Source organism: Pituophis catenifer, unplaced genomic scaffold, assembly GCF_029215685.1.
Source record: "Pituophis catenifer annectens isolate HBS135680 unplaced genomic scaffold, rPitCat1.0.hap2 SCAF_2, whole genome shotgun sequence".
In the NCBI taxonomy this organism is placed as follows: Eukaryota; Metazoa; Chordata; class Lepidosauria; order Squamata; family Colubridae; genus Pituophis; species Pituophis catenifer.
The window spans coordinates 137,252,280-137,267,199 of NW_027256882.1; the positions used below are offsets into that span (position 1 = coordinate 137,252,280).

Genomic DNA, 14,920 nt, shown 5'->3' on the forward strand with positions numbered 1-14,920 from the left:
ATGGTGAATAAACTAAATTATGAATGTATCTTAAATAGAAAACTATCTTTAGATAGATTTTTACTCCAAAAGCATTTTATTAAAATAAATTTGATAAAAAAAAATCCGATTTAAATAAGAAAAATCCGATTTTAATTTTTTTAAAAAAAAACATCAATTTTTATGTGGAAAATAATTAAATAGAGGAACAATGTTGTTAATGATTACTTGAGTAGGAACATCAGGCCAGATATACTTTAAAATAAATTTTATTTTGAAACTTACAATTACTTTGTTTGGGGTTTCTGGGGAGGGATATAAGTCCCATGATGGAGTGGACAAAACTTTATCAGACATTAAATCTGTAAGAGTAAAGCAACTCCAGCAAGAATCCACTTAGCCGGCTTCTCTTTTGTTTTCAGGTTGAAAGTCCAGACGTAGGTGGGGCCTCTTGTGCGTGTCTTGTACACCGGACACTCATACACGTTCTTGATATCCATGCGATCCACAGGGATGGCCTTGATGAAAATGACTGGCATCGAAGGCGTCAGCTCCTTCAGGCGTGCATCAGTGATGAACCCCGTCTGAGTATCCCAGCGTGCACCTGCAACAATATAGGGGCAGTACTCTCAAGATCAGTTGTTTTGCAGCAAGGCTAAGGAAAGGGAATTTGCATGATTATCAACCTGCTAACTTCAGCAATAAGGCTACATGCTAGACTTTGGCTTGCACCTGCTTTTGATGCTATGCCGGTGGCTTACTTATATATTTTACAGGAATATAAGCAAAATGAAACAATTGGATGCATACGCTGCACTTGGCCTATAGCAGCTATTATTTTATTGCAGAAGGGTGTGCACTCCTACAAGTGCTTTTAACATAAAGTCCATTTATACACAGCTAAGCAGAAAAATCTAGGCTCTTTTAGCTCAACTTTAAAAAAAAAGCTTCTAAAAAAGAAAAAAATACATATCTTAGTCCCAACACCCCCAAAGTAGAAAGAATTTTGGAAGCTGTCCTCTTGCTTTTTAACACAGGTGGGTTTGGTCATGAAATGGACATCTGCTGCCCTCTACTGATATGAAATAAAAGAGGCAGCTATGGTTTAAATGCCTCATTTATCTTTTTGGTCGGTGTCAAATAGTTATTTATCAGAATGAATTTGAGGATTCGTTCTGATTCTGCTGTGGGTGCAGATAGTATTGCCGAGTGGCTGATTTCTAGCATAATTTCTGTCAAATAGTCTTTGTATAAGTATGAAAGTTGGACACTGAAAAAGAATGAGAGACGATAGAAATATAATTGTCTTTGAATTATAGATCTGGAGATCTATAATAGATCTGTTTTAAATAAGGTTACCACAGACTGCAGTTATTATTCAATAAAACCTGGACCAAATTAAAACTGACTGTTCTTTTGCAGCAACGATCAACAACCGAAGCAAGTGGGTGATGGGCTAGGAAAAAAAATCATGTTGTGGATGGGTGGATCAAAGAAATGACAGGGCTGTCCTTGGAATAGCTATGAGATGCACTAGGGGTCAGGCTGAGGTAATGAATATTCACCCATGCAGTTACCAGGTGTCGGGCTCAATAGGGACTTAAACTACCAAAAAGGAAATTTAATTTCAAGGTTGCAAGGAACTCCTGATATATTGGCCTGCAACCTTCAGTCTTCCCATGGTAATTATAGAAGTTGTCATTGAACAGTACTTAAAGAATCCTACTCTTTCTTTAATTTTGGAGAATGTGAAATGGGCACCTGAATTCTTTTATTTTTCTTGGTTACAGAATTGTGTAACAGATGCAACCCTGGTAGAAAAAGTCTGAAAACAACATTCTGAACAGAAATCTCTCAGTAATTTGCCTATTTAGTCTCAAAGTAAAATCTGAAAATAGAAGAACCAAGTTCTGTTTCCAAAATTATTTTCTTGTTCCTTCTCCTATCTGTTCAGCAAATTGCTGTGGAAGAAAACACCAATGGCCCTCTGTAAGCTGCACTCACATGCTTGAGAAGGTTTTTGAAATTAAACCGAGAGTCACACGAAACAATGTCCATATCTTATCTACACTACTAGGTGAATGGTCTGTACCTTCCATGAAGAGCCCATGCACATAGGAGCCTTCTCGAGGTGGAGCTGTCATATCTTCCCGGTTTTTCTTGGTAACTTCCACTGAGAGACACATTCTGTCAAGAGGCCATTCATTCCTCCTAGCCATGGACTGCATAATGGCAGTCAGGAAAGATTGAGGATTGAAGAAACCTGCTAGCCACACAGTTGTGGGCAGGGCAAAATCTGTGGTCCAAGCCTCCAGCTCCTGGAAATGAAAACAGTGACTGTTTCATAGATAAGCATATTAAGGACTGCACATGCTTCATATTGCAACTTTAATTCTCCCTGTGTATTCATTAAAAACACCTATAGCTTGAATGGGAAGATGTATTAAATAAAATTTGCTGAACAAATTGGAGTAGGCACTTTGAGATTTGTTGGATAGCAAAAATCCAGACAAAGAGAGCTGTCTTTTCATTTTGCTTTATGTACTGTTAAACAGTGTTAAGGTATAGGAGCTTTGACATTCTTCTGTTTTAAAAACTTCTTTACTCAAAGCAAACTTACAAGAGAACTGGAGCACAAATGTATCACAGTTGTAGGTGTAATCTACTACTGCAAATTTGTTCCTTCTATAGTCCTTGGTAAAAACATTGGGAGGAGGGAGGCGGGAGGAGGGATGGCTGTTGGACTTAGCAGAATTTCTGGAGACATGTCTATTGCTGGCCATTATGATAACTTTGGGTAAAACATTGCAATAAACTCATTCTTTTATGAATAATATGCATGATTATGTGAGTCTGTTTTGTTCTGCTACTGTTATTTAACTTTTAAAAGGAGGAAGTGAATTGAATGGGTCACCAAGAAACAGAAAGGTATTGCAGAGATCTGGAAGAAGATAAGGAAATGAATATAAAGTTCTTTTTCTTGACTGTAGGATACCAACTCATTCTCCTTTCAATGTTTAAAGGCAGTGGTGTAGTTCCTCCCTGGAAGCTGCAGAGGTGGTTTTTTTTTTTTTAATATAAATTAAATGCTGCCAGGCCTGCTGTATAGGAACACCAAATCCAAGGATTCATAACACAAGCAGACATGCAATAGCTGGAAATAATAGCCCTCCCACATATGTAAATCAAACTATGCATCCGTTACGTAGATGCAAAGTTGTCACGATCAAAGGAGGACAATGGGAAACTCAAGAACATCCTTAATAGTTGATTTAATAGTATTTAATTTCACAAGAGAAGAAGAAAACAGTAACCTACTACTCTTCCTAGATATTTCTCAGAAGAGGAAACAATGCCAGAATTTCAACTCAGGTGTATTGAAAAATAACAAACCAAAGGATACAACTACCAGTCCAACTGTCTGCAAGAAAAGCTGAGTAAGAATGCTATACAGCCAAGAACTTCAAAGAAAAGCAACGTTAACAAAATAGAAAAAAGTAGCTTTCCTATGCAGCCAACTAGCACACAATCACCACAACTCATGAAAAGATCAGTTCTCCCGTACAACAAAAAATATTTTAAAAATTGTAAGCAGTTCACTTCATTTGCTAGACATCAGAATAATAAAAACTCTCAACAAAATGAAGCAACCCAAAAGACCCAATGAATGAAGAAGACAGAATTATTTGCAAGATAAAATGCAAGGACTCTGAATGCCACCATTCAGGAAAAACAAGCAGCTTTATCGGAATACATCCATAAACTAGTTCTTACAAGACACGATGATTTTTTAATTTCACAGCACATAGAAAAATGCAACCATAAATTCACCTGGAAAACTCTTTTAGATCAATGCAAGAGAATTCACAAAAGCCTGGCATTCTGATCGATCAGCCATTAACCACATAAAATCCCAGTGTATAAACTATTTTTAAAAAGCAGTGATCCAACAAGGAAGCAAGCAGCCTGAGGCACATCCTTATCATACCCAGCAATTAAATAGATTAAGTGAGAACACAATAGATAGGAGCAATTTTCAATGAAACAATAGAGTCAACCAAACTAGATAAACAAATCGGAAACAGGCAGACAATCCACAACATTCCTGATCAAGATATGTAGGACAAGATGCTAGTCATAAAAAGCCAGCAAACCCAACTCCCTTGTATCAGAACACTGACAATATTACCTAGTATAGTAATGAAAGGTTTGCCAGAAGAAAACCAAGCAAATAAGATCCCAATAGAAAAGCAATGCTTAAGGGCAGGTTTTCAGCTTTTTTGGAAAAATCAGCCTTAAGAATTTACAGCAAATTTTACAACAAAGTACTAACAATAACAACCACAACCACAACCACATGGAAGGTTTTAACTAACGGTTCATAGTCCTTACCCTGATCCGGAGCAGTAGATCTGCATACCAGGCTGCTAAACTAAGTAAAGATGGGTAAGCACGTTTTGTCCAGGATTCGGGCACATTGTCATAAAAAAGAGCATTGGATAACTCCTCCATGTCTGTTGTGATTGTCAACTCACCCTTTGGAAAAAGTAAAAGTTGTAAATTGGTTGTTGCCCTTATCAGAACATCCTGCCTGAACATATTGTCCATCTGAATAATTTTCAGTGTAACTAAGGAAATGGCATCCCACTTGGACCTGATTAACTGAATATTAATTAAGATCCTCTCAGTATTGTATTATTCAATAAACAAATTCTTTTGGGGGGGGACGGACGGACGGACGGACTTTTTATCATTTTCCCTCAATTATGGTACTGTGTAGCAATTTAAATTTCCCAATACACTACTGAGAAAATAAGATTATTTTCCCAGTTACTGTTGTAATTGGCAGGACTGAAATTAGATGATGACTGATTGTAATATGAATCAAAAACATATGCATAGCATACACAAGCATGATTTTCGACACTAAAAATAAGTTTTTGTCTCTGAATGCTTGTGTGATAGAGTTTCGAAGGAGAAGCAGCGTCCACGTTTTTGAACAACTTTAGCTTCTAGCTCCCAACTAAGCATTTCAGAGGAATCCTTTGCGAAAGAGTATTAGTACAATAAAGCACACCTGCTTCAAACATAAAAGCACACCTATTTTCAAGAGTTGCGTTGGCAATTCCTGGAGAAGTTTGAATTCATGCAAAGAACCAGAGACAGCTTTTAAGGCAGCCGTGTGAGCCAGTACATTAAATTATATCTCAGCCACGCTTTGGATCTAGCTCCCTCAATTTTCACATATGTAAACACACAAACCTGTGTTCACTACATAATTACTCAAAAATTACTATTCTGAATGTAAGATTATTCACTCTCAAAGAAAGAGTAATTCTAATATGTACAGATTTAATTCAGTGTAGTCCCTGCCCTGTCAACTGAAGTTGCCCACCCCAGCTGATTTCCCGGCCTCTCTGTGTGAGTGGCAGTCTTGTTCTGTATATGAGCATGCAAACCCAAGAGCAGAACAAGGACCCCAAAAGGGAGGGAGGTATATTAATTGACGACTGGTTAAATTTGACTAAAATAGTCCCTATAACCATTTCCCCTCATCCCGAGAAATATTCAGTATACATACAATCTCCCTATGAGAACAGCAAAAAAGAGACTGGAGGGAAAATGGGAGGCAGATGGGATGAATGGAAGGGGAAAACAAGAGAAAGAGCTTGGATAGGATGTGGGGGGGGATAAACCAAGGAGGGGAGGGGGTCAGGGTAATTTGCTAGAGAAGAAAAGCAAAAGACCAGTTTGGTGTTACAAAAAGGATTAAATTCAGCAGAAGGGCATTTTTGTTCACCAACTGAAACTTGATCTGATATATTACCACAAAACAATTTTCCATTCATCTTTTTTCTGGATCAGTACACCAGCTGAATAGCTGATAATTGTCTTATTGAAGACAGCACCAGCAAGAGCATGTAATATGCAGTCACCTTCAGTCCCAAGTTCAGTTCTTTCAAAGACCGTCTGATTTCACTGGTGAGGATGTTCATTCGTTCACATTCCTGGAAAGCAACTACCACATATGGCGTTTTCTCAACTGCTTTTGCCATAATTTCCACCATGTTGAAGGGCTCTGGAAGACGATCCATGATCTCATCTAGCACTGTTTTCACCTAACACACAAAAGGCCAATTGTAGGTTTTATCGGTTGTAACTTTTTGCTGTGAAAGCAAATTACCTGAATGATCAAGTTTATTCCACATGTGGTCAAAGAAGTGCTCAAAGAAGTGCTAAGTACAGCACAGCACAGCACAATCCAAAAAGATGGTAAAGATTTCCTGAGTGTGATTCCTTGGGCTGCAACCAGGCAGTTTTCTTGACAGCATTTTGGAGGTGGCTAGACACTACTGTCTTGCGGGATTATTATTTTTAATTGTTTAGTCAGCAGCCTTGGAAATTCCCAAGTAGTCTGTCATCCAAATACTAGCCTGATCTAATCTTATTTAAATCTGCATGAGAGATCAACCAACTTCTACAAAACAAAACCTGACAGTGGGAGAGACAGAGTAAGTGGGGAAATTAAAAAGGTCAAGTAATTTAAAATAAATAAATAAAATAAAATAAAATAAACAAATAATTAATAATTTAAAATAAATAAATTAAAAAGAAAATAAGAAAAAAACCAAAAACTCAAAAGGCAGCCTTGATGAAACATTGGCTTTCTGCTACCAGTCTTTCTATTTTTCTATGGTGGATCATGTCTCAGGAAATGACATGCATTCTTACCTTTTCTTCACGGGACACGCCAGTTCCTCCTCCAGCATCGGATTCTTTGGGTTGCATTTCCAGCACTGTGCGGAAAAGTTTTTCTGAGGTTACAGTGAGGAAACCAATCTCTGCATTCGGATGGAGCCCATATAGATAAGGACTCTCAGGTGGTAGATTTTCATCAATATACTCATGATAGCCCTATGAAAACATATATATATATATATATGAAGTAAAATACTGTATACTTGATACATAATGAAGTAGGAGATATGTAAATTTGTATATAGAGCAAGGAATAGATTACTTATTAACTTGATTTTGATGTAAATGTTAGAAACCAGAGACGTTGAGCAATGTCCATTGTTTTACTTCTAAAACTAATAAAATAATAATTTTAAAAAAAGAAAGAATATATATATATATATATGTTTTTCTTCTAGCCAGGTTTTCCCTACGTAGCCAAGGTTTTTTTTTTTTGTAGCTCCAGCTCAGTAGAATCTCATCTACTCGGTTCTGGGCTTTTTTCTTTTCTAACACCTAGCAAGCTCTCACTGCTAGGTGGGAGACCTAAATAGATCCATTTCTAGCTCGTTAGCTTTCGTCAGTAGGCCACACCCATCTCCTCCCTGTAAAGGCATAGTATCAATTTTCTTACTTCTTCGTAGGGTCTATGTGTGTTTTTCTTCTAGCCAGGTTTTCCCTACGTAGCCAAGGTTTTTTTTTTTTGTAGCTCCAGCTACAGCTACAAAAAAAAAAAAAAAACCTTGGCTACGTAGGGAAAACCTGGCTAGAAGAAAAACACACATAGACCCTACGAAGAAGTAAGAAAATTTATATATATATATATATATATATATATATATATATATATATATATATATATTTGTTTTCTCAGGTTTTCGCGGGTGTTTGTATGTAGGTCTTTGGTCTTTGCTCCTGGAAGCACGAAGCCGAGAATACTAGCCTGAAGATGACGAATGAGACTTCGTCGAAACGTCGCCAAGACACTTCCAGTTTTACGAGGGAGAAGACCCGAATAATCAAAGACCTATATATATATATATATATATATATATATATATATATATTTATATATATATATATATGTGTGTGTGTGTGTGTGTGTGTGTGTGTGTGTGTTTGTAGATTTTCACGGATACAAGTATGTAAGTCTTGGTGTATTCGGGTCTTCTCCCATGTAAGAAAGTGCTCTCAATCTTAAGTAGCCGAGTCTGGACATTCTGACCTTCACATGATAGCTTCCAGTTTATTCTGTATCCATTTAATTTGAATTCTCTGTGTGATTCATGTCTTCTGTAAACTTTTCCTATATTCCCCTTTTTCCAAGAAATATTTTTTCGTATTTAGAGATTTGGCTTTATAGGTTGAATCTTTTCCTTGTTAAAAACTTCCTCACATACAACACAGCTGCTGTTTCTATTTCAGGACTGATAGTTAACTAAATTCTGTATTTCAGCAGGGCGCTCCAGAGCATCCCTGCTTGTTAGTTTGCCTAGGGCTAGCCTGAAGGCTGAAGTTCTTGGTAGAAGGGTGAAGTGCTCCTCAGTTGATGGACTGGGGCAGATTTGTGTCATGTGTCATATTGCAACTCCCCCCCCCCCTTTGCTAAACTCGGGGTGGACGCAGTTAGCTCATGAGGCATCTGGCCCGCAGGCCGTGAGTTTGACACCCCTGGACTGGGGGCATTGGGAAGGACAGCCTGACCAGGAACAGCTTCCTTTTTGAGGAGCGCTTGGAAGAAGGCCAGCAAGATTTTAGATTATTTTCCCAAAGGGCCACCATCAGTGAGCTGTTGGACAGTATTACTTGGTCTGTTGTGTGGATGTTTGGGTGGTTGGGGTGGAGAATTGTGGTGGGTGGGAGTGTGTTTGGGGATTGTTATGTGTGTTGGACCTGGTCTTTGGGTGTTAAGTGAATTTCATTGTATGGGTATACTGTGTATACATGTACAATGACAATAAAGTTATTTATTTATTTAAGTTATCTGGTGGGTGCAGTGGCCATCTTTACTGCCCTGCCCCTGCCTGATTCTCTGTACAGTTGGATCCACCTTGTTTTCACCTTGTAATCACTATTGGGTGGAATGAGGAATCCTGGAGCCAGAAACATTTCGCCTTCCAGCATTTCCATGCGGATGTATTCAGCCAGGTAAGTCCGACACAGTCTGCGGTCCCAGTCATCAGTGATATGTCCCCCATACATGATTTCACCAAAGAGATATCGTAAATCATCCCACGGCACCTAGAGAGCAGGGGACAATATTCATGACTTGATATTAGCAGATAGAACTTTATTCCTTGGTTCATAATACAAAAAGTATGCCGTTTTTGACTTGGCTATAGCGCCAGTGTGGCTTCCAAAACCCAGTCGGTTGGGTTAAGAATTCCTAGCGTGTACAATACATTTTTTCAATTAATACTTTTTTTCAGAAAATGAATGGTAATATAAAGACTACTTTATTTCAGGACTGAAAAAATATTTATCATGGTGACAGTTGAAGTAAATAAATGCTTTTCGGTAGCTGTGGGATATACTTAATGATTTTGGGAGGCTTGAGGGCTCCAGGCGATGAAATGAGGAGATACAGTGGGACTGTGTTATGCAAGGGAGGGAAGTCTAAATCCCCACCATCATTATTTGTTCTTTCAGTTTGTAGGGCTGCCCACTTGTCATGGGACTCTTAACAAAGTGAATAAAATAAAATAAAAATGCAACAGAAATGATTAAAAACACATATTGTTGGAGGCAACTTTCATTTAAAACAAGGAAGATGGGCTAATGTAGCATTCTGGCCTAGTGGCTGGGGAAGAACCAGGTTTTCAAGGCCTTTCTAACAGTTACCAGGCTTTTTATTGGTTTGATTGTTTTTATCCCACCTTTATTATTTATTTTTACAGATAGCTCAAGGTGGCAAACATATCCAACACACCTTCCTCCTCCTAATTTCCCCACAGCAATAACCCTGTGAGGTGGGTTGGGCTGAGAGAGAGTGTGTGATTGGCCCAAAGTCATCCAGCTGGCTTTCGTGACTAAGGTAGGACTTGAACTATGGTCTCTTGTTTTCTAGCTTGGTGCCTTAACTACTAGATCAGTCTGGCTCTCTTTTAAAGATTTCCTTAAGCACATTTTAAGCTTTCAAGTACTATAGGCGTGATAGCGAACCTATGGCATGCATGCCAGAGGTGGCACGCAGCACCCTCTCTGTGGGCACGCGAGCCATCACCCCAGTTCAGCTCCACCATGTATGCGCGTGTGCCTCCCGTCGGCCAGCTGGTCTTTGTGTCTCTGCCGCAGAAGCACGGGGGCAGGGCGCATGTGGGGAGCCACACGTGCATGTGGGGGGCAGGGTGAGGTGGGGGGATGGGGCGGCATGTGCGGGGTGTGTGTGTGGGGCCCCACGCATATGTGAGGAGGCCGTGTGGGGGGGCACATGCGGGGGGCGAGGTACATGTGGGGGGCGTGTGTGCATGGGTGGGGCGCATGTACAAGGGGCACACACTCATTGCATTTTGGGGGTTAATGCGAACGTGTGTGCATTCGTGTGCGCATGCACTTTGGGCACTCGGTTCAGAAAAGGTTAGCCATCACTGTACTATAGTTTTGCTTCACATTTGATGATGGCAGGATTACAACATTTGGAAATGAAATGGGGGGAGGAATTCACATAGCCACCAAAAAAAGTGTGTGTGTTGGGGGTCTGGGTCTCACATGCAGCCTTTGGGTCACATTGATACCCTTGTAACAGGTGAAAGTGTTATAGGTCCATTTCTCCCATTCTCACCTATATAATGACATAGACATTGGATGGATTACAACAGGAATCTGGAACAGTTTTTGAGGGAAATAAAATGATTCTATTATACTGACCTTCTATATTGCAGAAACACACATGCTTTGCTTTTCAGTTGCTGGAAGTCTACTTCATTTGAAGCAGTTCCATGTCAAAAAGTGGAGAAGTCCTTTTGACAAAGTCCAGAAGCCCTGACAGTCCTCCCCTCAAAAAAGAAAGCATGCTATCCACAATGATACGCTGGCTTATTCCATGTTTTTTTATTCCTCTCAAATCTAGTTCATTAATCAAGCCATTGGGGAAGCAGAGGCTTAGTTACCGTACTAGTTTATAACAGCATTAGCATGCAAATGAGCAATCAAACAATCTTTACCCTCACGTTGGCTTCCAGGTAATTATACAGGACATTGATGGAAATGGTGAGATCTCCATTGTTAAAGGGGTAAGACCTGTTCCAACCTTGCGCTCCAAATTTCCTCCGTTCTGCTACCACTGCGTGGAAGTAGCAGAGGGCAAAGAGAATAACCTTAAACTCAATTTCCTTGGTGCACATTTCCAGGGTATCCTAAAGGGGTGCATAGAAAGAAAAGAGGCTTTTTGCACAATATTATTATAATTTTAAATACAATATTTTCCAGTTACCAATACAAATCATGTTGCAAAAAATGGTAATGGCTTCATATAATAAGAATAATAATACAAAACAAACAAAAACCTGCCACAAAACACCCTTCCCCTAAAAGTCTAGCACTGTAGTATTACAGCAATCTACTAATCTTTCCTTTAACAGTAGAAATATACTTCATTGGCTAATTAAAATACGGACTTAAAAATAAATGGTGTCCCTCAGCAGGGTTACAGAAGCTGTAAGCTACATTTCAAATACCCTCACTCACAGCAGCTAGGTATAAAAGGGATGTTGTAGAATTTTTTTTTACTATTTATTTATTGATTCGACTTATATGCCGCCCTTCTCCGGAGACTCAGGGTGGCTTACAATGCGTTAAGCAATAGCCTTCATATTTTTGTATATACCTGCTTAGTAGGACTCCCCCCCCAGTGGTGTTCTTTTTTATACAAAGTCAGCTTATTGCCCCCACAATCCGGGTCCTCATTTTACCTACCTAGGATGGGTGTAAAATACTCCTCCTATTGTGGAAATTCAACTGGGAACTGCAAAAGCAGAGCAATGACAAAGGCATTTTCTAGAGTACCGTAATTTAAACTTCACTATTGGTCTGAGAAAATACTGCACTTGTGTAAATGCCCAGGGCATTAGGAACACCACCATTCCGATTCTTTCTAGAGAATTCAGAGTTACTGTAGTATTCTGACAGAGAATATGCATTGGTAGAAAATTAAATAGAAAGCAGAAGCAAGGAAGAGTAGACCAAAAGGCTGCCAGGAAATCCTACTTGTGGTTTTTAGGGCTCAAGCTGTGGTTAGGTGGTACCATTGTTTTGCCTTACCCAATTTTTGACTGAACCTTATAGTTCTTAATTTCTTTAGTGTTTTAATATCTTCAGATGATCTACTACCACTAAAGCCCTTGTTTAAAAAAATCATTCGAGATCTGAATTCTGTTCCCACATGTGTACCTGCTTTTTCAGTTTTAGTATTTTGGCCAGAAGGAGTCACAGTTGGGATATACAGAATGGGAATGGTTCTCCCAGATTCTACCAGATGGAAAGAAAGGAGTAATTTTAGGATCAAGTTTGACCTCAGCTATGTTTTTGACATAGTGACAATTCTTCTAAGTCCTCATCTTGTTATGATGTTTTCTGTCGCTTGACTCATCGCATAGATCTAAAAATTGGCTTAGGCAAACTAGAAAAAAGATATTCTAAACTTGAAAGAAATAAGTAGCACATATTCAGAACACAAAGGCTGTCCTAATCTCCAGAAGCAGGACAAGACTTTAGTATCTGTTCTAACCAATAAAGTGCCCTCCCAAAATAAAGAAAACCAATTGTGTTAGTATTTAAGAACTAGGACTTGAGGCTAGAAAGGCGTAACAAATTGGACAGAGGAGTTTGTTTACCTGTGTAAAGAGGTCGAGGGCTTTGTGTAAATTGGCATACATGCCAGTTGGAGGCTCATTTGTGATTTTAATGGCATTTTCTAGCAGGCCCTGAGGAATAATATGAGCATCTGGACAAGGAGCAGGTTCAGCACTCATAAATACGCGGTAATCGTCGTGACTCCCAATGCTGTAGCGTTCAACTTTCTTATCCAGCGTCCCCAGCCACTTGGCTACCAGATGTATATTCTGCAAGATTGTAAAATTAAATGACTTGGCACTGAGGAAGTTTAACTTGTCTTTTTGGTCTGACAATGACTGGACTGCTACTTTAAACTGCCCTTGTCTCCTGTTCCAAAGCTTTGACCCTCTCTTGTGAGAAATCTTTGAGAAAATGCTCAGTCTCCTACATTAGTCTATGAAGCTGGGGTAGGGCAATTCTTTACTGACTGCTATGTGTGTTTAAAATTGCCTGCACTGGATGCATATTATCATGAGAATGTTATTTATAATTTCTTCTCTTTGTATAATATGCTAGCCCAGAGCAGCATCTGATATCTTTTGTATTTAAAGAGTAATACTATTACATAACAGTGTGTGCTCTTTGGATCGGCCTTGTTACTAAAAATGCCCCTCCTTCTGATAAGCAGAGGGAAGGGGTGCATTCACATTACGAACTTAGCAAATTTATCTAAAATGTGAGGTGCTTCTGTCCAAAGGTTGCAACAGGGTCCTTGGCATGTAATGGTGCAGTTGCCTTGTGACAGCCTCTGTTGATGAGCATTCTGCATTTTTGGACAAGCAAATATTTGGAGATTTATATATTGTGGGTTTGTTTTTGGATCAGAATGCAGACAGTTTGTGCAATTTGTGTGGACTAGCATTGACTGACTAATTGTTAATCACGTAGGAAAGGGAATAGGGTGTGGAATCAGTGCAGCTGACAAATCTCGGAACTGTAAACAGGAAATCTATGGGTATTCAATACCTGAAGAATGACCCAATGTCCTTCTACTGCAGCCACATCCAGAGCATGTTCGGCCACAACCTCTTGCCCTTGTCCCAGGGACACATTATGGATTTTCCCATTGTCTATGGTAAAGCCAAGCTTTTGACCTAGGAGTAACAACACAGTTAAAAAGCTGCATGTGCTCATAGCTTGTTCTTGTTCTGATTTCCTTGTGCATTGCCCAGGTCTCTATGTAACTATCTATAAAATTAATAACTGGGTTGTCTGTCTGTGGACTGCACTAGCTTTATTGGCTATAGGGAATATTTATCAGCAGTGCTATACCAACGTACCTAGGGCTTCAACATCCTTCAGGGGATCCACTCCAGGAGAAAGAATGAAAAATATTGGTGTGGATTGACTGCTTTCTTCATAGGACTTTGAGAATTCAACACTACGCCCTTCAACAAATTTACTTCCCATCTTCTCTTCCACAAAGTTTCTGAGAAAGTCATTTTTTTTTTGGAAAGGGAGGGAAGGAGAGGGACAGAGAGGGAGGAATAGAAGCAGCCAGATACATTATTAAAACAAACAGAGTCTGGGGAATTATCAACTCACTTAGTTTCAGTCACAGGGACTTTAGCTTGTTATCCTGTCAACAACTGCTTAAGAGTAAGTTCTACTGAATTCCACCAGGCAGATTTAGACACACACGGATAGAGCAGAGATATAAATAATTGAGATTAGCACTTTCTCCATTCCAAACTGATGGCAGAGATATTCTATATCAGAGGTCTTCAAACTTGGAAGCTTTAAGACTTGTGGATTTCAACTCCCAGAATTCTCCAGCCATCTATGCTGACTGGAAAGTTCTGGGAGTTGAAGTCCACAAGTCTTAAAGCTGCCAAGTTTGAAGACCTCTAATCTACATATAATAGCACTGGAAATGGCAAGGTCCAATGGAATCCAGTAGCATTTCTCTAATACATTATTAGCTTTCTGTATGAATGGTTTTACAGTAAGCAACATATTGTCCTCCAGATGTTTTAGACTACAGCTCTGCAGATTCCTATCTACTGGTCACACGGCTTGAGGACCACAGGTGTAATTTTTAAAAAATCTGATTACCTATCCTTGTTCTCAGGGAAACAGACTGCTTGTTAGTACATTTTTCACTTGAGCCCCAAGCAACCAATCTTGAGTGGGATTTTGTGCTATTAATTTAAATAGCATAACTGTGTTATTCAGTTCTTGCAGTGGCATAGATTAGTCATTTACAAGCATGAACAATGGATGTTTTTATTTGTATTGTTAAAACGACAGAAGTAACTCTAATTATGAGACCAAGCAAACAAATCCCCAAATAAAACCTGGTTGACCATTTGCAACTGCTCCTATATGCTTGTACTCTTTCAGAATTATCAGCATTTGATATCAGCTCAAG

General features: G+C 39.2%; 2 protein-coding genes across 2 annotated transcripts in view; one reads left to right on the top strand and one right to left on the bottom strand.

The window, feature by feature from the left end:
* PGS1 (phosphatidylglycerophosphate synthase 1) overlaps positions 1 to 1,383 on the top strand; it is a 47,217-nt gene extending 45,834 nt beyond the window's left edge. The window contains exon 10 of the mRNA XM_070937667.1: positions 402 to 1,383. The gene's annotated coding sequence lies outside the window, so the exon portion shown is untranslated. The remainder of the gene's footprint in view (positions 1 to 401) is intronic.
* The window catches only part of DNAH17 (dynein axonemal heavy chain 17), a 135,903-nt gene continuing 121,318 nt past the window's right edge, over positions 336 to 14,920 (bottom strand). The window contains exons 71-80 of the mRNA XM_070937666.1: positions 13,830 to 13,978; positions 13,516 to 13,643; positions 12,549 to 12,776; positions 10,881 to 11,072; positions 8,779 to 8,958; positions 6,712 to 6,894; positions 5,916 to 6,098; positions 4,372 to 4,515; positions 2,072 to 2,297; positions 336 to 583 (exon numbers count right to left, since the gene is read on the bottom strand). Of these exons, the coding sequence (XP_070793767.1) occupies positions 336 to 583; positions 2,072 to 2,297; positions 4,372 to 4,515; positions 5,916 to 6,098; positions 6,712 to 6,894; positions 8,779 to 8,958; positions 10,881 to 11,072; positions 12,549 to 12,776; positions 13,516 to 13,643; positions 13,830 to 13,978 (1,861 nt within the window). The remainder of the gene's footprint in view (positions 584 to 2,071; positions 2,298 to 4,371; positions 4,516 to 5,915; positions 6,099 to 6,711; positions 6,895 to 8,778; positions 8,959 to 10,880; positions 11,073 to 12,548; positions 12,777 to 13,515; positions 13,644 to 13,829; positions 13,979 to 14,920) is intronic.